At 41.2% G+C, this 20,022-nt stretch overlaps 1 protein-coding gene across 1 annotated transcript in view; it reads left to right on the top strand.

Annotated features, from left to right (window-relative positions):
* LOC136871972 (mucin-2) overlaps positions 1 to 20,022 on the top strand; it is a 1,123,532-nt gene that overhangs the window by 971,464 nt on the left and 132,046 nt on the right. The window contains exon 3 of the mRNA XM_068227280.1: positions 5,262 to 5,435. Within this exon, the coding sequence (XP_068083381.1) occupies positions 5,262 to 5,435 (174 nt within the window). The remainder of the gene's footprint in view (positions 1 to 5,261; positions 5,436 to 20,022) is intronic.

The raw sequence follows: 20,022 nt of genomic DNA, 5'->3' as shown, positions 1-20,022 counted from the left end.
ATGGACGAATTGGTCTTGATGGCAGACTTTTCATGAACGCCTCCAGTCCAACATTTTGAGGCGCAAAGCAGTTCTCCTTGGTATGATGAAAAAGTTTTCAGCGCGTGAGATTTATTTACGAGCTTTAGACGGAAGTAAGGTGCGGCTGAATGTACAGAATACTTAGTAAATAATGTAACTAAGAGGTCAGAAAGAGTTGACGCATGCTCCCGAATAAATATCCCACAGTAGCTATTATAGAAGGAAACTTGTTCTCCGTGGATTTTCAAGATCGATTAGAGGACAATGGTTTTGCAAAGAAAGTGATTTTTAGTGATGAGGCTATTTGCCATGTGCCTGGTCCAGTGAAACGACTGTACGCATTTGGAGCAGTCAACATTTCTCACCTAATTGTGGAACACTCTTTGCTGCTAAATTTCTCTTCATAGCAGTAGAAAAACACCTTAAACCGTATCTTCTAATTGCACGTTTTTATCCAAAATAACGCGAAACCTCCATGTTCAAAGAGGGAAGTATATCGGTATATGTAATACGAGAGGAGTCAATTGAGGCATGTTTAGCTCTGTAGCTTAGCTGTGAGTTTCCACACAGAAGACAGAGGTTTGAATCCAGGATTGGAATTGTCTCCTGAAAATTCACTTGCGTCAGGAAGGCCTTAAATCTCTGGACAGCACCGAAATGAGCCAGGGTGATTCACCGACCCCAAAACTAACTTTTCAGAGGATTCTGCTTTAAAATGATCATTAACTCCTGGTGGGTTTTATTAAAATTGCTGGCGTGGCTTCATCTTTCTTCACCATAAACCACAAGCTGCCTCCGTGAATAAATGGTAGAGAGTAGGACTTAGGATCCCAAGATCGGCGGTTCAAACCTGGCAGTTGTAGTTGGCTTTTTGAAGGGCGGAAAAAGTCCATTCGGCACTCCATGTCGAACATGTCCGCATTTAAAATGCCTCTGGTCACACATTTTATTTTCGCCCGAAAAATAAATCAAAATACTCAGCCATAGATCTTTCAACAAGCATTAGTTTCTATGCAATCTGATAAGGAAAAACGGAACTTCGAAATTGTCATCCAGGCATCCTAGATAGCATATCATAGTCTGCACACAGTAGCCGTGACCGTATAATTTTAAAATTTTTATTTAATTACTTACTGTAAAGGAGGGGCTGTCTGGTCGAGGTGGTTAAGGCGTGCTCAGTTCACCCTGAAGGACGTCGGTACGATTCTCCGTCAGGAACTAGAAAATTTTAAGAAAAGAGATTTCCATTTTCGGAGGTGCACATGCCCCTGAGGTTCACTAAGCCTACACCAAAAATGAGTACCAAGTTAATTCCTGGGGTGAAAGGCGGCCGGGTGTACAGCAAAACACTCCCCCCCCCCCCCCCCCCCAAGTGCTGAGGTTACGAATAGTGGAAGCATTTACCTTCTACCTCTCCAAGGGTCTTCATGGCCTGCACAGAGATGACTTTGCTTTTACATACTATATAGGACGCTTGTGAAAGCAGATTAAATACTGGAGCAGACGAAAATACTAATCAATGAAGTGGTGCAGACTTGACTCTGTCTCAGAGTTGCGTAGAACACGGAGTTCTGTAAACATTGTGCACGATAAAAGAAACCTAATGGAATTTTAATTGTTCGATTGTTATTTCTCTTTTGTGTTTAGTCCTTACAAGTGGGCAGTCTTCAGTAGTCGCTGTATCGCGTACGTAGTCTAGCGCACCTTTGGTTGTAACAGAAAATTAAACTGCCGCGGTAGTTAATAGGATTAGATGCACTCATTTTACTGCGGGTCATTGTGGGGGTGCGTTGAGCATGCGCTCATTTTCTGATCATCGATCGCATTCTACTGCCTCGCTGTAAGAAAAATACCAGAGTACTCCACGACAATGCAGTATTCTTAACCAGCTTTACTTTTTGCAAAACAATAGTTTCTTTATATTAATACTAGACATATTCTGATTGCCTCAAACATCCGGAATGTTAGAAGTCAGAGACCGTTCTTTCAGATCACCTTCATGCCACTACAGCGCCTGGGTTCCAGCTTTGAGTTTTACCCGCTCCCCACGATATTCTTCTAATCTATCGTATACCTTTACTTAGCTTTCTTCCAATCTGGACCATGCAGCTTCAACTCAACGAAAGCAGTGCTGGTGAGCAGGCATCGGGAGACAGTTGTATATTAAGAGTGGTAGTGTTATAGTTTTTCGTCATACTAACTACTTTTACGGTTTTTGGAGGCGCCGTTGTGCCGGAATTTAGTACCGCAGGAGTTACTTTTCATCCCGGTAAATCTACCAACCCGAAGCTGACAATTGAGCGCCTTTAAATACCACCGAACTGACCCAGAATCTAACCTGCCAAATTGGGTCAAAAGGCCAGCGCCTCTGTATATTAGAGTGCGGCAACAGCGGACAGGATAACTAGAGCGGGGTGCCAGCTTTTGTACTATAATATGACAGAATGCGATGGAATTCTAAAATGTATTACTTCACTATATTCAGTTTTGCCGGCCCCGTGGGCTAGGGGTAAAGTGCCTGCCTCTTACAGGGAGACCCCGGTTCGATTCCCGGCCAGGTCAGGGATTTTTACCTTGACCTGAGGGCTGGTTCGAGGTCCACTCAGCCTACGTGATTAGATTTGAGGAGCTATCTGACGGTGAGATAGCGGCCCCGGTCTCGAAAGCCAAGAATAACGGCCGAGAGGATTCGTCGTGCTGACCACACCACACCTCGTAATCTGCAGGCCTTCAAGGGCTGTAGTTCCATGGGGTTTGGTTTTTATATTCAGTTTTATTTTCCCTTGTTAAGAGCAAATGATTGGCAGCTAGTAAAATTGTAAGAAAGAGTTTGTAACATTTAATGAGATGTAAAGATGTTGAATTGGTAATCATGAAAACATGATTTTATTTTATTACAAAAATGTTTAATATAGTTCAAATATAATTGGCATAATAATAAAATAATTTGCAAGCGTAATATTTTCAGCATCAACTAATCGGTTTGAATTACTGTGATGCATTGAACGTACTGCATGGGTACTGCTGTAAGTGCCTATAGTCTTAATATTGATGGACGTGTTCTGACAGTTCTTAGACGTAGGTCCGTTTCCTGTCTGTTCGATCCTGGCTCAGTCCTGTGGTATTTCAGTGTGTTCAAATATGTCAGCCTCGTGTTGGTAGATTTACTGGCACGTAAAAGAACTCCTGCGCGACAAAATGCTGGCACCTCGGCGTCTCCGAAAAGTCAGAGTAGTTAGTGGGACGTACAATTCGAATGCTGCCTGCCTGGGTGGGGAGAAGGGTGTAGGGGTATGGTTGCCATGGAAACGGAGAAAGGATGTGTCAACACCGTGCAATGGCACGTGCAATGCTCCTCCCTCCAGCCCTATCTGTCAAAACGCTTCTTTTAATATTACTCGTATAAGTGTTAATATAAGGAGAGACCTTCATTAACGAGGTTGTAAATAACAATTGCAGATTAATATGGTCATCAGGATATTGATGAAGTAGAGGAGAGGGCGTATAAGTCGCTAGCAAGACTCCCATTAGAGTATAGTTCCAGTTCACCAGGATAACTTGATTCTAGAACTTGAAAAGGTCCAAAGGATAGCAGCACGATTTGTTCTGGGTGATTTCCGATAAACTGGTAGTGTAGGCCTAATATGCTAGTCTTGGAAGTAAGGGGACAAGCTTCTCGACTAAGCGATATGTTCCGAGCTGTCGGTGGAGAGATGGTGTGGATTGATAGACGAATACGCTGGAGTCAAGTTTTAAATATAGGAATAATCATAAAATGGAGAAAGTATAAATTCAAAAGAAGTTGAGGCAAATAATTTTTTATAGGAAGATTGATTAGGGATCGGAATAATTTATCAAGTGAGGTTTGATCAATTTCAGACTTCCTTGAAATCATTTCAGATGGCTTGGTAAGCAATTCTACGGAATCTGCCTCCTGGATGACACCATACATGCAGATCATTAGTGAATGAATAATAATTATGTTCGTCTAATATTCCGTGCGTTCATCTCAAAACTTCCCACGTTGAATATATTTAATGGTTCTTATTTTAGATCTTTTTGGTTCTTATTGACGAAAAATACGTCAATTTAGTCTTAGAAGGGAAAGTTAAAAACCATTGCTGTTTGAATTGTATGCACCATCCCTTAATTGAAGTCCAAATTGCCTTCGACAACTTGAATCGAGGTCAAACTCCTGTTCCCCTGCGGTAGGATTTTGCTTGGCAATAATTCCCAGCTGACAGAAGCGATCAAATTTGTTCCTTGGGTCTCATCAGATGTCGCAGTGCTCTGCTGTCACACACAGTGATCACAGGGGCTGTGATTGAACGACATCGTTCACAAGAACAGTAGCATTTCATTGCCCGGCCCCCCTGGTATTTGATTGATGGTTCGTTACACTGACCTCGTGGACGTGTTTTCAGTTAATGTTGCCATGGAAATATGGAGGGTTTGTGTTAATGACTGAATTACAATAAGATTTGCGATGAAGATTTTGTTCGTCTGTCGCCTGAATTGTCTTATATACTGTGAACAAACTGATATCAGACCTTCGCACCATCCATAAGTTTTCATTAATTTGGAGGTAGGGGGGTCACGCAATGCGTCATTCCAATTTGAGAACTGTGGCAGAAGGCTTCACTGAATGAAGCGAGGAAGACCTAGAAATACAAATATTCTAATTGTCAACCAGACGCAGGATTATATTTCAATGAAAGAAGCGACAATAATCTGGAAATGTTTGATGGCAACTGATTAGTCTTAAGAAAGCAAATCAATGACTGTTAGGGCCTACATACGTACATAGTTATAGACCGTTAAGCTCGCAAGCTTGTGATTGACTAATCTCCTCCACAATCCTCTAGATCTCGCTCTGTGCCGTCGCTCCATTCGTCTTATCTTTTACTCGGTACAACTTAGTCTTGGGGTCTAACCATCGTCAGCTTACTAATCTTACCCTCCATAAGAGTCCACTATTCTCCTAGGTATTGTTTTATAAAACATAGACCTAATTTACAGCACGGTACACGGTAAACTTCTATAAAGGACACATCTGACAGAATAGGGTATAATACAAGTACAGTGTTAATCCAGATCCAGCAATGGGCTACTGTATTCTTCGTACTACTATAGATTACTGCAGACTATTTCGAGTCTCTACTGTAGTTGACCAATTACTGTATGTTTTGCACAAATGCATTCATGTTGAACATCTATTTAATGTATTTTTCTGTTCGCAGGTCCGAGCCTAGTAAGAGGGTGCGGGTTACCTTCTTCGAGTCCGAGAAGCCTCTTGTAGTGAGCTCGCCCGAGCCGTCCGACATTACCGACGACCTGGATGCTCCTGGCAGCATCACGATGACCACACCGAGCCCTGTGTCCGACCACGCGCCGCCATACAACCGTCAAGCCAGGTAAGTTACTGCACCTAAGTTTCTTTGCAAGTATTGCAGTAGGTTATTTTGTGTTTTCACATGGCCGAGACTTCCACCGAAACGACCAAGGAGTTAGGCCAACCTTAATAACTTCCCGTCAATATAGATTAGGGTAGTTTCCTGGCTCTGTTTCGAATTTAAGATAATTTTGACAGGCTGGAAGGAAGTACCCTCGATGATGAAACAAACCAATGGATCTCAATCGATGCTTTTACCCGAGAGGCCGGCCTATGGCTGCTATCCTCGCCACATCCATGGTCTCAAACACGTTTGATTTTCGAGCCTGGCACATCGCCGGCTATCCTGTAACTTGGACTGTGATTGGTTCTTTCAAGGTCACCCGCTCTCCCACTTTTCCTCTCTTCACACTCTATACACATTTTCAGTGATCACTTGTTCACTTGCACCTGCTATCTGAACCTGTCTTAGAACGCAATGCGATTTTGAACCAGCGGCATGCAGAGGTTCGTAAGATGTCAAAGGAGTGACGAAATGGCGAGGGCCAGTAGACCTCGTTCTGTCTTATGAGGGATAGTGGCCTCTTTTATAGTGTTGTTAAAGTTTCTATTTGTTTTTAATTTTTATCGTTAACTATTTTATTCTATTGCCAATGAGTTAATCTGTGTATTTTAATTTTAATTAAATATATTATTTTACTTCTATGTCAGTGCCTTATTCAATTTTATTACATTTTAGTCTTGATTTTAGAGGAAATTAGATACACTGATTATTTTGAATTCATAATAATTTCCCCATAATTTTTTCTAATCCTAGTCGGTGGGTTAATTATAACGTTCGATCCATTTCGTCTCACCTCGTATCAGGGGCCAATGACCTACATGTTAGCCAGTTTTAAACAACTAGCATCATCAAACTATGGAATGAATTGGAAAAAGAGTGCGGAACGATTGTCAACTTTGTTCTTTTATTCTTGCTGTATTCGGGGGATATGGGGTTCGAACCCTACTGTCGGCAGCCCTGACCAGGCAAGTGCTGGGGGCTGCCTTCCCACTCCTACCCTCTTCCTATCCCATCGTCGCCACAAGACCTAACTGTGTCGGTGCGACGTAAAGCAACTTGTAAAATAACTTTTGTTATAGTCCTCAGTATGGCTAACATCTTTTCTCTTGGCACTGTCACATGTAGTTTCTAGATCTGCGGAATATTGGTAAACGCTTATTCCTTTCGTCAAAATTTTCTGTAAGCTTACACTGATAATCTGGTCCAGATGTGGTCTGAAACCACACTGGTTTTCATCCGCCTTTCCAGAATTGTCCGTGAACACTTTACCTGTTATGCTGATAAATACTTCCTTACGACAAGGTTAAATTTGAATGTGTATAATGTATCCCACCTTCGAAGCTTATCTTGTGGATTATTAGCTTTATCAGAATATCGTAAGCCTTTCTTGCGTAAAGATCGTGCTGAGTACTTAGACAGTAGAACACTGCCGTATGATCTCCCCCCTTTTTTCCTTGGTTTTTTCAATCCCGGCTCAGGCCAGTGGCATTTGAAAGTGCTCGGATATGTCTCGTCTGTAGAGATACTGGCACGTAAAAAACTTCCTGTTTGCAAATTCTGGCTCCTCGCAGTCTTCGAAAAACATAGTTAGTGGTACGTAATTATTATTATTATTATTATTATTATTATTATTATTATTATTATTATTATTGTTTAGATTTAGTTCTTCCGGGTAGAACCGTGTTGTTTAGTTTCCTGACGTTTCGAATGCATTGCGATATTCTTTGTCAAGGCGACTGAAATACCCCTACTCGATCAGAGGTAATCTCTCCCAGGCGTTCATGTATTCGAAGCGTTGGCAGACTGCACGAAATATACAGAAAACACGGTTCAACCCGGAAGAACTGAATAACTCTACACATTGTGGAAACTTTACAACATGTAACATTATTACCGTGTGTGAAGAGACGCACTTATCAGTCCGATATGCATTTAAACCATTTAATTCCTACTTAGTGGTTGATGTACACTTTTAACTGCAGCACAGGTCACGTACTTAGTGAGCTCTTTCTCTGTAAATGACCTTAATTCTACTTAAACATGTGTTATGTAGTTAGCAATTAGTGATGTCAACAGTCGTAGGAAGAGCGACATGCTCATTTAAGAGTTACTTCACAGTTCGCGTCACAATTTAGGGTGAAGGGCGATGTTCTCATGAACTCCATTCATTGATACATTCATTCATCTCGTACTTGAATATTCTTCCTAGGCCATACTTATTCATTTCTGTTCTCGTCTACATCTTAGAATCGCTGCGGTAAGGAGGCTTTCAAGCCTGCAGGTGACATACTGTAAATATAAAATATTGTCTATAGCCTCGTTCATTGGATTTGACTACCATTGCTGTGTTCTGCTCTACTCAGTCGGCCTTCGGTGCAGACACGTTTCGTGACAGTGTCGTGGTCATTACGAACTTGCACGACAGTGCATTGTGCTGACTACCACTGGATTAGGCAACCGTATCTTCATCCTTTCTTGTTTCTTTTTCATTACGTGACTTGCAAAGGTGAATGTACATTACGGCTGTGTAAGTTTTTCTTATTTCCTGATACAGATAAAGTCGAGGGAGCTTTGCTCATCTATCTGTCTGTAGTTCTTTGCGATATTTGAGATTTCAATATTCGTCATGGAAGAAATACCAGGGAATTAGTTTCACTGTGGATGTTATCTAGGGATCAGTGTCTCTCTCTCTCTCTCTCTCTCTCTCTCTCTCTCTCTCTCGTTTTTGTTGGCCGATTTTTAATTCCTGTTTAGTGTAAAAAGAGACTAATATGACATTAATTATAGACTCCCGATGACAACGATGCAAAATTTCATTAATATAACAAGCATATTTCTTTAATAACCTTTCAGTTGTCTGGCTTCTTCACTGAATGGTCGGCTTGGTGGCCTTCGGTTTAGAGCGCATAGAGTTCAATTACCGAGCGGACCGGGGATTTTTTACCAGTCTGATTTTCTAACTCGGGGCTAGGTGTATGTTTGTCTTAATATACATCTTCGTTCGTATACAAAACAGGACATTATTAGTCAACGTTAGTCTCCGGATTTTAACCTTCAGAAGTCCATTCATCTGGCTAGGTGTGTGTGTGTCATCCAAATTCATAAAATGTAAGGGCCCAACCTTGCAGACACGCAGGTCACCTATTGGCGTAAATTCGTAGACCGTACGCCATTTTACTAACCAACACAGAAACTTGCAGTGGTGAATACATCCCTCTAAAAGGGGGTTGGCGTCGGCAAAAGCATCCGGTCGTGAGATGAAATAAAAGCTAAATTTTCAGTTGGAGAGATAAGAGAGGACAACTGTAACAGTCCGTGCCACTGAGATCGGTACACACCATCGTGTACAAATAAATGGACACGGGGCTGATAAACTCTAGTACCCCTATTACAAGGCAAAAATAGTTACAAACTTATCACGTAAGATGAAACTTGTTTAATAGTGCAAGGAAAGTTCACTTCTCGTGGAGCGAGAGAGATGTTAGTAGTCGTGCTACAGTTTTTGTCGTGTGTGTAACAGTATCAACACTCAGACTGCTGGAGCGTATGGCGTGCAAGTGCTCGTGCATTAATAAAAATAAAATGGTGAAAGCATTTCATTGCTTGTCGTAAGCATGTGTTCTTCGGACTGTTCCCACGGCGTTTCCTTACGACATATATGAGACTTAACGTTGGACCAAGGAAAGCTGATTTCAGTACGCAACGACATGTACTCGTTAATGCACTAACATTTCATGTTGTCACCATCTTTCTCACTAGGTGCCTGTTCTTTGAATTTCGGTTCTGCATACGGCACATTTAAAAAAATTAAAAAGTTCCATAAATGTTGTCAGAATTTCATGTAAAAGTAGAGATGCCGTGGATATTATTACAACATGAACAGTCGTGTAAAACTATACAAGCTTCCTTTTTGTCACCTCTCAATGTTTCAGAGAGATGGCTTGCATTCGTTAGCAATTGTTAATGATCTACACCGTGGTCTAAACCCTAGTGTGCCTCGTGTCGGTAGATTTACTGGCACGTAAAAGAACTTCTGCACGACTAAATTCCGGTAACTCGGCGTCGAGGAAAACCGTAAAAGTAGTGGGACGTGAAGCCAGTAACATATATACTGTATATAGTGCTGAACGTTAACCAATTTTCAACTTGATATCATCAAATTCTTCCTGGAATTGGATAATGAGCTTCTTAATTTGCGGTTCTATCCCTGGATCGTCGATACTCTCCTATAAGATTTTTCCATCTTGAGAGTATGGAGCCGTGAGTTAAGTCACAAATTACTTCCACTTGTGCAGAGTTTCTCACAATTATCCTTCCTATCTGACCTTCCTTGGTCAACTCCCGTTCTCTACCAACTCCAATGGTATTAGGTTTGCCAGGCTAGATATATTTTCACGTCCTTCATGGCACTTGTTTTTCTTTTGCACTTGCATTCATTTTTCGAAGATTCAGACCTCTTCCCTTTTCCTCATTAGGGTTGAGAGGATATGTTTATCTAGTTATACTTCCCCTTAACGCCACCACTACTACCATAATCGGTGCTAAGGTCCTATCTTCTATTTTGTAGTCGCCTTTATACGAATCATGTAACAACTTATAACGATGTTCATCCTTTCTTTCCACTATAATTCATTCTATAGCGAAGATTTTAGGCTTGCATTTCTGTAAGTTTCAAAAAATCACATGCGAGTTATTCCAGTTCCAAGTTTTCTTCGTTCATTTAATCAACAAATTGTTTTGCCGAACTTTCCTGGAACGTTGTCTTTGGTTGTAATAAAGAGAACCTCGACTATGAGCAATTTATCGGGAGCCGACAAGCATGTTTTGTATGAGACAGCGCTGCAAATTAAACGTTCATTTTCTCCGAACGCAGCCGCAGAGGTTTGTTTCAAACAGAGAGACAATATTTCCTGCGACAGCCGTTAAAACATGGCGAATTGCTCCGTGTCTAGGTTGTCCCATAAACTTCATCCTATCAAATTTGGCGTTGAACAAAATTTGTTTACAAAAAGTTTGTTTTCTGAAATATCAGTCGTAAACTCGGCGGTAGGCCTACAGGAGATATCTAGAACTTTTTCTCATGATCCTTTGTGATAAGACTTCAATAATAGCAGTGAAGCGTACTCAATTTCGCCACTAATTTATCTATTTACTTCGCTTGGAGATGAGCGGATCTCAAACGTACTAAAAATAGCGTTTAATTATCAGTTCTGGGGCAGATGGTGCTGTTTAGTTTCTCTGGTGACTGAACATTTGGAACCTAATTTTAGGCATGTTTAGGGCCATGTCAGACAGAATACCTTGTGCTCTGAATGTCATTACTCAGCACCACCCACACCCCAACAGCTTCCATATTGTCACAGCCATGGGTGAGACTGGGACTTCGGTGGAAGCTACACTTTGCTCTGGCCTGTGCCAAGAGATGGATGCAAAAGCACTGTACCCATCAAGAACTGACAGCAGGCAGCCCGTTCCTCATTAATAACAGTAATGTAGTCTACGGTATTGTATATATCGTCGCTAGGCAAAGGAAACCTTGGAACTCTTTCGGAGTAAACTTTACAGAAGCAGTCCAAAACTAAGCGGTGAGGAATGGCCGAAGAACTGTTCCTTCCATTTACAGTGTTTAATTCGACCATTGGAGTCTTCTGCCCCCTTCTCAGGTAACGCGTCAAGCCTTCACAAGGCAGATGGAGAAACGCGGTTATCTCATGAGTTTTCATTACCTAGCAACAGTATATTTTATAAGAGTATTATTTAAGCAAGAATTATTGAATAAAACTGAAGTGAATGAGTTGATTTCGAAACAAAATACTTTAAAAAGAGCATTGCAGCATAAGTAAGTAATTTTACATACCTAGTCAGTTAATGGTTGTGAAAGAGGACTCTGTGTAGCGGTATACAAAACACTTCATCAAAACAAAATGTTATTGAAAACGATTTGGCTCAACTTTCTGAACCGCTTACCAAAAACCGTTAGGAACCAAACCTCATGGCACTACAGCCCTTGAAGGGCCTTGGCCTACCAGGCGACCGCTGCTCATCCCGAAGGCCTGCAGTTTACGAGGTGTCGTGTGGTGAGCACGACGAATCCTCTCGGCCGTTATTCTTGGCTTTCTAGACTGGGGCCTCTATCTCACCGTCAGATAGCTCCTCAGTTCTAATCACGTAGGCTGAGTGGACCTCGAACCAGCCCTCAGGTCCAGGTAAAAATGTCTGACCTGGCCGGGAATCGATCCCGGGACCTCCGGTTAAGAGGCAGGCACGTTACCCCTACACCACGGGGCCGGCTCAAAAACCGTTAGGAATTAGGATGAATTTACGTACCCCTTGAGACGAAGCCGCGTACCACACTTTGAAAACCACTGCTGTATATGACGCAGAGGATGGTTGCACAGTTCTACTTCCTCTTAAAATAATAACCACTACCACCACTTTATGACTTATTGGCAGCTTCTGAAGTGGCAAATTAACGATAAGTTTGACTGGACAAGCCGTAGGTCTCGGTCACCTGCCAAATTTCATTCTCCTTTCGTTCTGACACGCAGCAAAAGATGATCTTGCTTGTAACCGTCTTGAATATTTCATGAAACGAGTTTGTTTAAAGGCGCTTCTTTAATAGTGTATTCTGTTCTTGCTTACACGTGGCTGCTTCGGCCTTATCTTCAGCACTCACCGCCAAAGTTCGCCGCTATCTATTATTCACGTCTATTTCAGTAAGGGCATGTGCGAGGTGTATGCACTAAACTCCATCAATACTAATTTAACGGCTCCCTAAGAGATTGTTTGCTATACATAGCCAGCAAGTGGGTGTGCTAATAAACCAGGACACAATCCTGTTCTTGTCCATGGCATTGCTAGTCTACGTAGCCACGTGAAGACCATGTAGGCCCACTTGACTGTCACGAAAGTCTTTATCGATTATGTTAGTCAAAACGATGGCTAAACAGAGGAAAATTGTTTGAAATAAATGCTGTACTTTTTTAGAACTTTCGACCATTTTCTGCTAATATTAAAATTTGTCAATTATTTGGCTGATGTCAAACACAAAACGTGAAACCTTTATTCATCCAATAAATGTGCTTGCGCGCGCGTACACACACACGCACACACACACACACACACACACACACACACACACACACACACACACACACACACACACACGAGAGAGAGAGAGAGAGAGAGAGAGAGAGAGAGAGAGAGAGAGATACTCTTTTTTTGCCCAGCTCTTTGGTTGGTCAGCGTAGTGAAATCCGGGTTCTAGCATTTGGTTAATTTTGCTGGGTATTTTTTTGTTAGCTTTAACGCACATCTTCGTTTTCCTATCATACCAGACAAATGCTGGGACTGTACCCTAATTAAGGCCACGGCGGCTTCTTCCCCACTCATATGCCTTTCCTATCCCTTCGTCGCCGTATGACCTAGCTGTGTAGTGCTACGTTAAAAAAATCCTATCATTGAAAATTTTTAGTGTTACGGTATGGAATTTCTACTATTTCTCACCTTCTGCAATCCTGAGAGACACACACACAATAGAAAGAAAAGCAGAATTTGCTCTTTAAATACTAAAATTTTGTTCCCACTCTCGTCAGAATATATGTTTATGGGTGGGTGATATGAGCTGTAGCGGCATTTTCGGCAAGATTCCTAACGATGTTGTCAGCATGTAAATAAATGTCATTGAGCACTGACATTTGAAGCAGCCAGTTCTCCATTCCCTTCATCTCCTCCTGGGATTGCTAGCCGTGTGGACGAGAGCTGCCTCAGCGTGCATAATAATTTGCCGCCCACAAACAGTCGCAATGTTTTTCATGTGCGCAATGTTTAATAGTGCAGGAGATAAGAAAAGTCAAGTTCAATGTACTTACGTAAAGGTCTGAGTTATCTCCCTCTATAAATTCAGCGCCTCGCAAGTGGAGAGCAAGATTTTTCTACTTATTGATTCGTTTTTGAAATGCCAGGATATCTTGATTGTGCTTTAAATTCATGTGTTTGAAAAGTATAAGAACTTGTGTTAACTGGCCCTTCACTGCTCACTTCTGTAGAAAGGTATGCGTTCTGTAATATTTTTTCGTCGCATCGACACAAATAGGTCTACCGTGCTGCTGTGGGGCGCGCATCTGCGAGCTTGCATTCGGGAGATAATGGGTTAGAATCCCAACGTCCGCAGTCTGAAGATGCTTTTCCGTTGTTTCCCCATTTTCACACCAGGCAAATGCTGCGACTGTACCTTAAGGCCACGGCCGCTACCTTCCCATCCTTCCGTCACCGAAAACCTTCTTCGATCTTTCAGTGCGACATTAAACAAGTAGAAAAAACAGGTCTTACGGTGACGGTGTCTTTATTATCGAAAAGGTCCGATCTCTTCCCTTCTGATTAATATTAAGGGAATGAATCGAATATATGGTGTACTTCCCCTTAAAATAACCACCACCATCACAAATCTAGGTCTGTTTAGTCTTCCCCTGCTTCTGTTACTTCTACGAGTCAGTCCTCGAAGACAATTTAGCTCTTCCTTCCACGTCAATGTTAGTCATTTACACAGATTTATATGCACGAATACAGCCTTTATTCGTTAATTCCCCTTCATTTTGTTACGAATATCCTCCTGATACTGGCCCTTCTGTTGATAACCGCAGCCCTTCTGACAGTCCATCGTGATATTGTGGTTGTACTAAACAGATGTTACAGGTAAATGCCGCTTCCTTCCTAGACCTATCTCCAGTTAATTAATACAGAATCTTGGGCGGGGGTTTGGGTGAATTTAAAATAATTCACTTCAGTCGACGTGGTAGGAGTGTTGAGCGTGCTAATACAACTTTCCCTTTGTTATTCTTAGAGTGATAAAATAGTATCTAACACAGCATCTACTTATCCATTACCTGACTTCAAATTTTTTAATTTGATCATTGCTGAAAAGGCATCTTCAGAGGACGCTCTTGTCCCGCCCAATTGTGTTCAGTCAGGTTAAACGCAGATCTGCAATGTAATTTAAAATAGCCGTTCAGTTACTTAGTTAAGAATAGTACAAAGGAAACAAGGTTCGAAGGGGAGAGGAAAAACTGACTTTCCGAAATTGTTTGATTTTATTCTAGTCTTCTGTAGTTAAACCTAAGTATAGCTGGTCATTCGTCTTTCTAATGTAATGTTGTAGGCTATATAAAAAAGCGTGTGTTTCCTTGATATGTCTTATGCTTTTAATTGCTTGGACTTTTGTTCTTCAGTCTTGTGAAGTCGCTATCTTCTGCAAAATATCTGTCCACGATTTGTTGCTTACCCTGGTAGTTAGTCCACGAGCCAAATTAATCAGATTTCGGTGGCCTGGTTGCGAAGATTGATACAGTATCAAGTTAATGGAAGCGAAAGAGAGACCACATCAGAAAAGAGTAAACAAATACTCGTATATGTTGTGTACGGTACTTGGAAGTAAGGGTGCCGTGTGAATAAATTTTCCACCTCCTTGTTCTTTCTCTTGAATTATTCGTCCGCTGTGCTTACGGGTAGAACACCGAGAACTTTGTTCCTGGAGCTGTAATACAGTAACTACACCGCTGTATTTGTATGTTTTGTTAGAAGATTCATTTACACCTCGCACAGTTGTCTTGTGTTGTATTTTAATGAACAAAGCGGTTATACTCTTCATTTGAACAATTAGTGTTCATTAGAACTTATTGAGGTGCAAAAAGCGTCTTGACACACTCACTGCGGGAGTTACAGTAGTGTTATTAGAGGGCGGTTCTAGCAAGTAAGCCAGTGCAGAGCTTGCTGATAATCTGCTTACTGAACATAATTTCCGTCCGAAAAAGAAATTGTAAACATAATACGGAGTACTCTGCCCTTGTCATTTCTGAGATTAATTTAGGAATAGTCCTTTCATATACTGTTTGAAGAGGAAAAGTAAGATATAATTCTTTGCACCTAGTTTTTAAACACGGAGATCAATATTGGTCTGACTCTTTGTTTTTGTTTACTTTGTGAATGGTAAGATAAGCACATACCTGCCAACTTTCCCGATTTAAGCGGGAGACTCCCGATTTTCGACAGTTTTTCCCGCCTCCCGATTATTCTATTATTTCTCCCGATTTTAGCTTATTTTTTGGTGAACTTCAGACATTTGTTTTCAAATCCCGCTGTTTCAGCTTTTTTTTACGCCAGTGGCCGGAAGTCCTTCACTCATTGGCCGCTTTCAAACGAAATATCGACGTTTATTAATGCGCGAAATGTGCGCGAATGTGCGATGTTTATTGAAACCTGTATATCGCGACGCGTATATCGATTGTCAATCTCTCGTTCTCGCGTGCTATTTTCGTGTTCGTTCACATCAGTCTAGACGATTCTAGAGACTAGTCGTTATATACGGAGTCTTTTTTAGTAATTTAGTGACAGAATTTCAATGATAACGACTAGTGACTTTTCTAGAGATTTTAGGAGCCATTTGGAGAAAATTCTGACTAATTTTATCTCAATATAAATAGAGAGTTTTGTCTGCACATTGCTCAGAATTAAAAAAGAATATCTCCGTACCAGCCGTGACCGCAGTAACAAGGGGAAATGCAAGTTTTAATTTTCCGTAATTTCTGTCTGTATGCATATATGTATGTATGTATGTACGTACGTACATATGTACGCCCATCACGAGAAAACGGCCGAAGGGAATTTAATGAAAATCGGTATATAAAGTCGGGGAATAGGTTGCTACAATCTAGGCCATAAATAATTTTATTCACGCCAAGTGAAATGGTAGTTTAGGGGAAGGCCTAAGATGTAATTCTCAAATATTTATATTTTTTTTTATTGGCCCTGTTGATAAATACTATATAACTAAAGTTATATATTATTAAATTTCGTATCGTTTATGTCTTATACATTTTTACCGTACCGGCTATGATAAGGGAGATTAATGAATTTGGGTTTTTGTTGCTAAGCCCATGTAAGCGCCGAGGTACGAGAAAATGGGAGAACAGAATTTAATGAAAAAGGGGTATGTTATGTCGGGGAATAAGGAACTACAGTCTATGCTATACATAATTTTATTCACCCTGTTCGAAATGGTAGTTAGGGGAAGGTGCCAGAAATTTAATTTTTGATTACCTATCTTAGTCTATCGAAAATTACTACGTAACTAAGTAATAGAGAATACAATTTCCGATTATTTATGTCTTATTCAGTTTTAGTGTACTGACTAAAATGAAATTAAATTGTGAAGATGATTATATGAATGAGAAAAAGGTCATGAAGGAACGATCGCTGGAATAATAACACAAGAGGGAGTCATGAAAGAAAGGAGGACTCTCTTTACATTAGATGCTCTAATATCACAGAGTCAGAAGAAAACTAAATGTGAAGGCCTGCAGTATAGAAAGCTCATAAAATTGATCAACAATAACATTACATTGGCCATTGTTTGATGTAATGTGCTTTGTGTATTCTTCTGCCATTTATCTCTGATGGATGGGATTACTGCTGCGTACTGTTATTGAGTATAACAGCCTGCCTGAATATTGGCGGAAAGTAACAGGGAAGTTAGATGTCGCTCTTCTTTAGCATGCTATTCCTCTGGTTCATAAATTTTCTGATACTACTGGTACGTAACACACTGGATCAGCATAGTATTCCAGCTATTCAATCCCTACTCTGGGGTAGTGATTGGAATGAGCAGTGTGCACACTTAAAGGAGTGTTCACGGCTGTCTGCGTCCTGGTCATTCTAGCTCTGGAACTTTGAACTGTTAGATCGACACCGTGTTTTTTTGGTTAAAAGTAAGAAAATGTGCTGTTTTTCATTTTTTCGAATATTTCATATGACAGCGTTGCTTTTAATCGCAACATTGGTACTGACGTCATTGTAATGACCTACGTTGACACTTCAGTTGGGAAAACTGTAAGGACAGTCTTTCTGAGAATTCCGTAGCAAAGCACGAGTACATCAGCTAGTTATTTGATACAGATAGTATTGCGCTTCGCATAATCGCACGGAAGCTTGATGCAATAATATATTAATCTATGCATTTGCTAAGTAATGGCATCTAAGTGCATGACTGATTCACACGTGTGGAGCATGAATTCATGCTATTTTGGGAAATATTATCAGAGACCGATCATCTCACTCACATACTTCCTGTGAGGGAATAGAGATGTGTAATTTTTAGCATTGTAGCTTCGTATGGCAACAGTCGGGCTTTGAGACAATAAGTGTTATAAATATATAATAGTGCTGTACTGTGCTAGACGTAGAATAAGCAGTTTTGACCAATAATGTATCTCCTGATTTCTCCTGATTTTTCCTGATTTTCATATCAAAATCTGATTTTTGGTTTTGTAAAGTTGGCAGGTATGTAAAGCAGATAAATAGAAACGGTGCATTGGTGTTAATCAGTGATGGGTGGTGGTGGTGGTGGTATTTTTTACTATTGCTTTTAGAGGAAGTAGATCTGGATTACCATCTCGTAACCGTAATTAGAGGAAAACAGGAAAAGTTCCGACCCTTCAGGAAGTTTTGGGTACTTGAAATGGCCTCTTAGTTCCATACTCGGATTTCTTAGCTAGGGTTCCGTGTTCTTAAGTATATTCTACTAGGGAAATGCACGACCTTTGCTCGCAGAGCCAGAAGATGCTGTTACACATCAGTCTGCCAACCCCACTGAAATGTACACACCAAACAGATTTTCGAACGAAAGTTTCTCTGCATGCAGAGAGACTGGCTGTTCTGGAATGTTATTAGGTTATTACTCATACTGTGACTTTCATATTGTCAAAGCCAAAGATGCCATTGATTAGATTATACAGTGTAAAAGCAACAAAACTGAGAGCCAATACCAAGAGCACAGTGCACTGTAAACACTGTCACCAGAAATGGATCCAGGCAATACTGGTTAGTTTCTTCCCTTGTAGGCTTCTTGAGTGCCATAATAGTATTGTAGGCTGCTCGGTTCGAGCCGTGTTGCTATTAGAGAGATGGTGGGTTCGAACCACACTTCCCACAGACCTTAAGGTGGCCTTGCGTGTAGTTTCTCATTTTTACACCAGGCAAATGTTGGGGGCGTTCCTTAAACAAGCCCACGGTCGCTTCTTTCCCAGTCTAGTCCTCTCCTATCTCATCGTTGCCTAAGAAAAGTATAACAAAAATACTGTCTTCTAAATTGGTATTTCTCCCCTGTATCTGTCACCCTGTGTAATACCTCTGTAATTTTCTGGTAATTGTACTTCATCGCAAGGGTAGTGTAGCAAGGGAGCTCGTAGCTTCGTGTTCTGCGAAAGTTGACCTGGAGGTAGCAGTGAAGGTTAATGAGCGAGGGGCGGATGGAACAGATAATGTTACACTTTAAGTGAGCCCCGCTGGAAGGGCTTAATGCGATATCGTCCTACGTGCATTAGCACACTTGTGATAACTTTCGAGGTGTGGGGGGGACTCGATAGTCGTTCTGGTTTTCGCGCCTATAATTTATTAGAAGCCAAGTGGTGTCTTGGAAATGAATTTGAAGAAGCTTCTCTGCAAATCATTGTTGCATTCGGGAGATGGTTGGTTCGAATCCCACCGTCGGCAGCCTTGTGAATGGTTTTCCGAAGTTTCCCATTTTCACACCAGACAAATGCTGGTGCTGTTCCTTAGTGAAGTCCACGACGGCGACATTACTCCACTAGGAAAAAAAAACCGGCCAACAACTATTCAGCGTCATGCAGTCTATTTATCCTGTGTCGTTCTCCTTGATAGGCTGATGGATTCGCAGCTAGAGTTGTGACCCTCGCATGTGACATTTCAAGATGGCTTAACTTCCTCCAGGTTTCTAAGAAGTGGAACTCCAGTTAGCGTGTGAAGATTGGCGCGTAATTCAGCTGCGGGCCTCCAGCACGCGTTGTTAATAATGAGCCATCCAGCGCTGCTGGCAATGGACTGAAACGGACCGTGACGTCAGACCTCGCCGCCCGATTCCTCCAGACACGGGATGGAATTAGGAGTATACTGATGACGATGACACTATGTTCGTGCATATCGTAACATTAAAGGGACCAAGTCCGCAGTCTAGCACAAAATAATCGAAATATGGCGTTTTGCATGTCTTATGTTACGAATTATATTCCCAAGTTGTATTCCAAAGAATACATTAAAAGTGCAATAGTTTTTTAGTATGCAGCGTTTCGCCTTATTTCATTCTTGCAGTGTGTTAGCTTTGTAACTCTGGAAACTTGTCTAGGTTGTACAAGTATCTCATATGGGAGTTTCATTCTTCCTTTTGATTGTACTGTCAAACACTCGCAGAAACCAAACAAAAGGATTCTGTCCAGCAAATTTTATGTTTTTATGCCTTAACTTGAACCTCGCTTTTCATAGTATGTGATTATCAAAACGTTGGTGCACTCAGCTCAGGAAGTACTGGAGGTATCACGTTCAGATTTTCAACATATACAGGATGATAAAAAAAACAAAAAAAACGACAAACAACGCTTAGTATGTTGTGCGAGACTGCAAACTCCAAGTTTTTCAAGAGGGAACCCATGCCCGGAAATGCATGGTTTGTGGTGCGTCAAATTTCGGCAACGCCTCG

The sequence above is a fragment of the Anabrus simplex genome, chromosome 4 (assembly GCF_040414725.1).
Source record: "Anabrus simplex isolate iqAnaSimp1 chromosome 4, ASM4041472v1, whole genome shotgun sequence".
NCBI lineage: Eukaryota > Metazoa > Arthropoda > Insecta > Orthoptera > Tettigoniidae > Anabrus > Anabrus simplex.
Note: the sequence above shows the minus strand (reverse complement) of the source record. Positions and strands in the feature narration are given on the sequence as shown.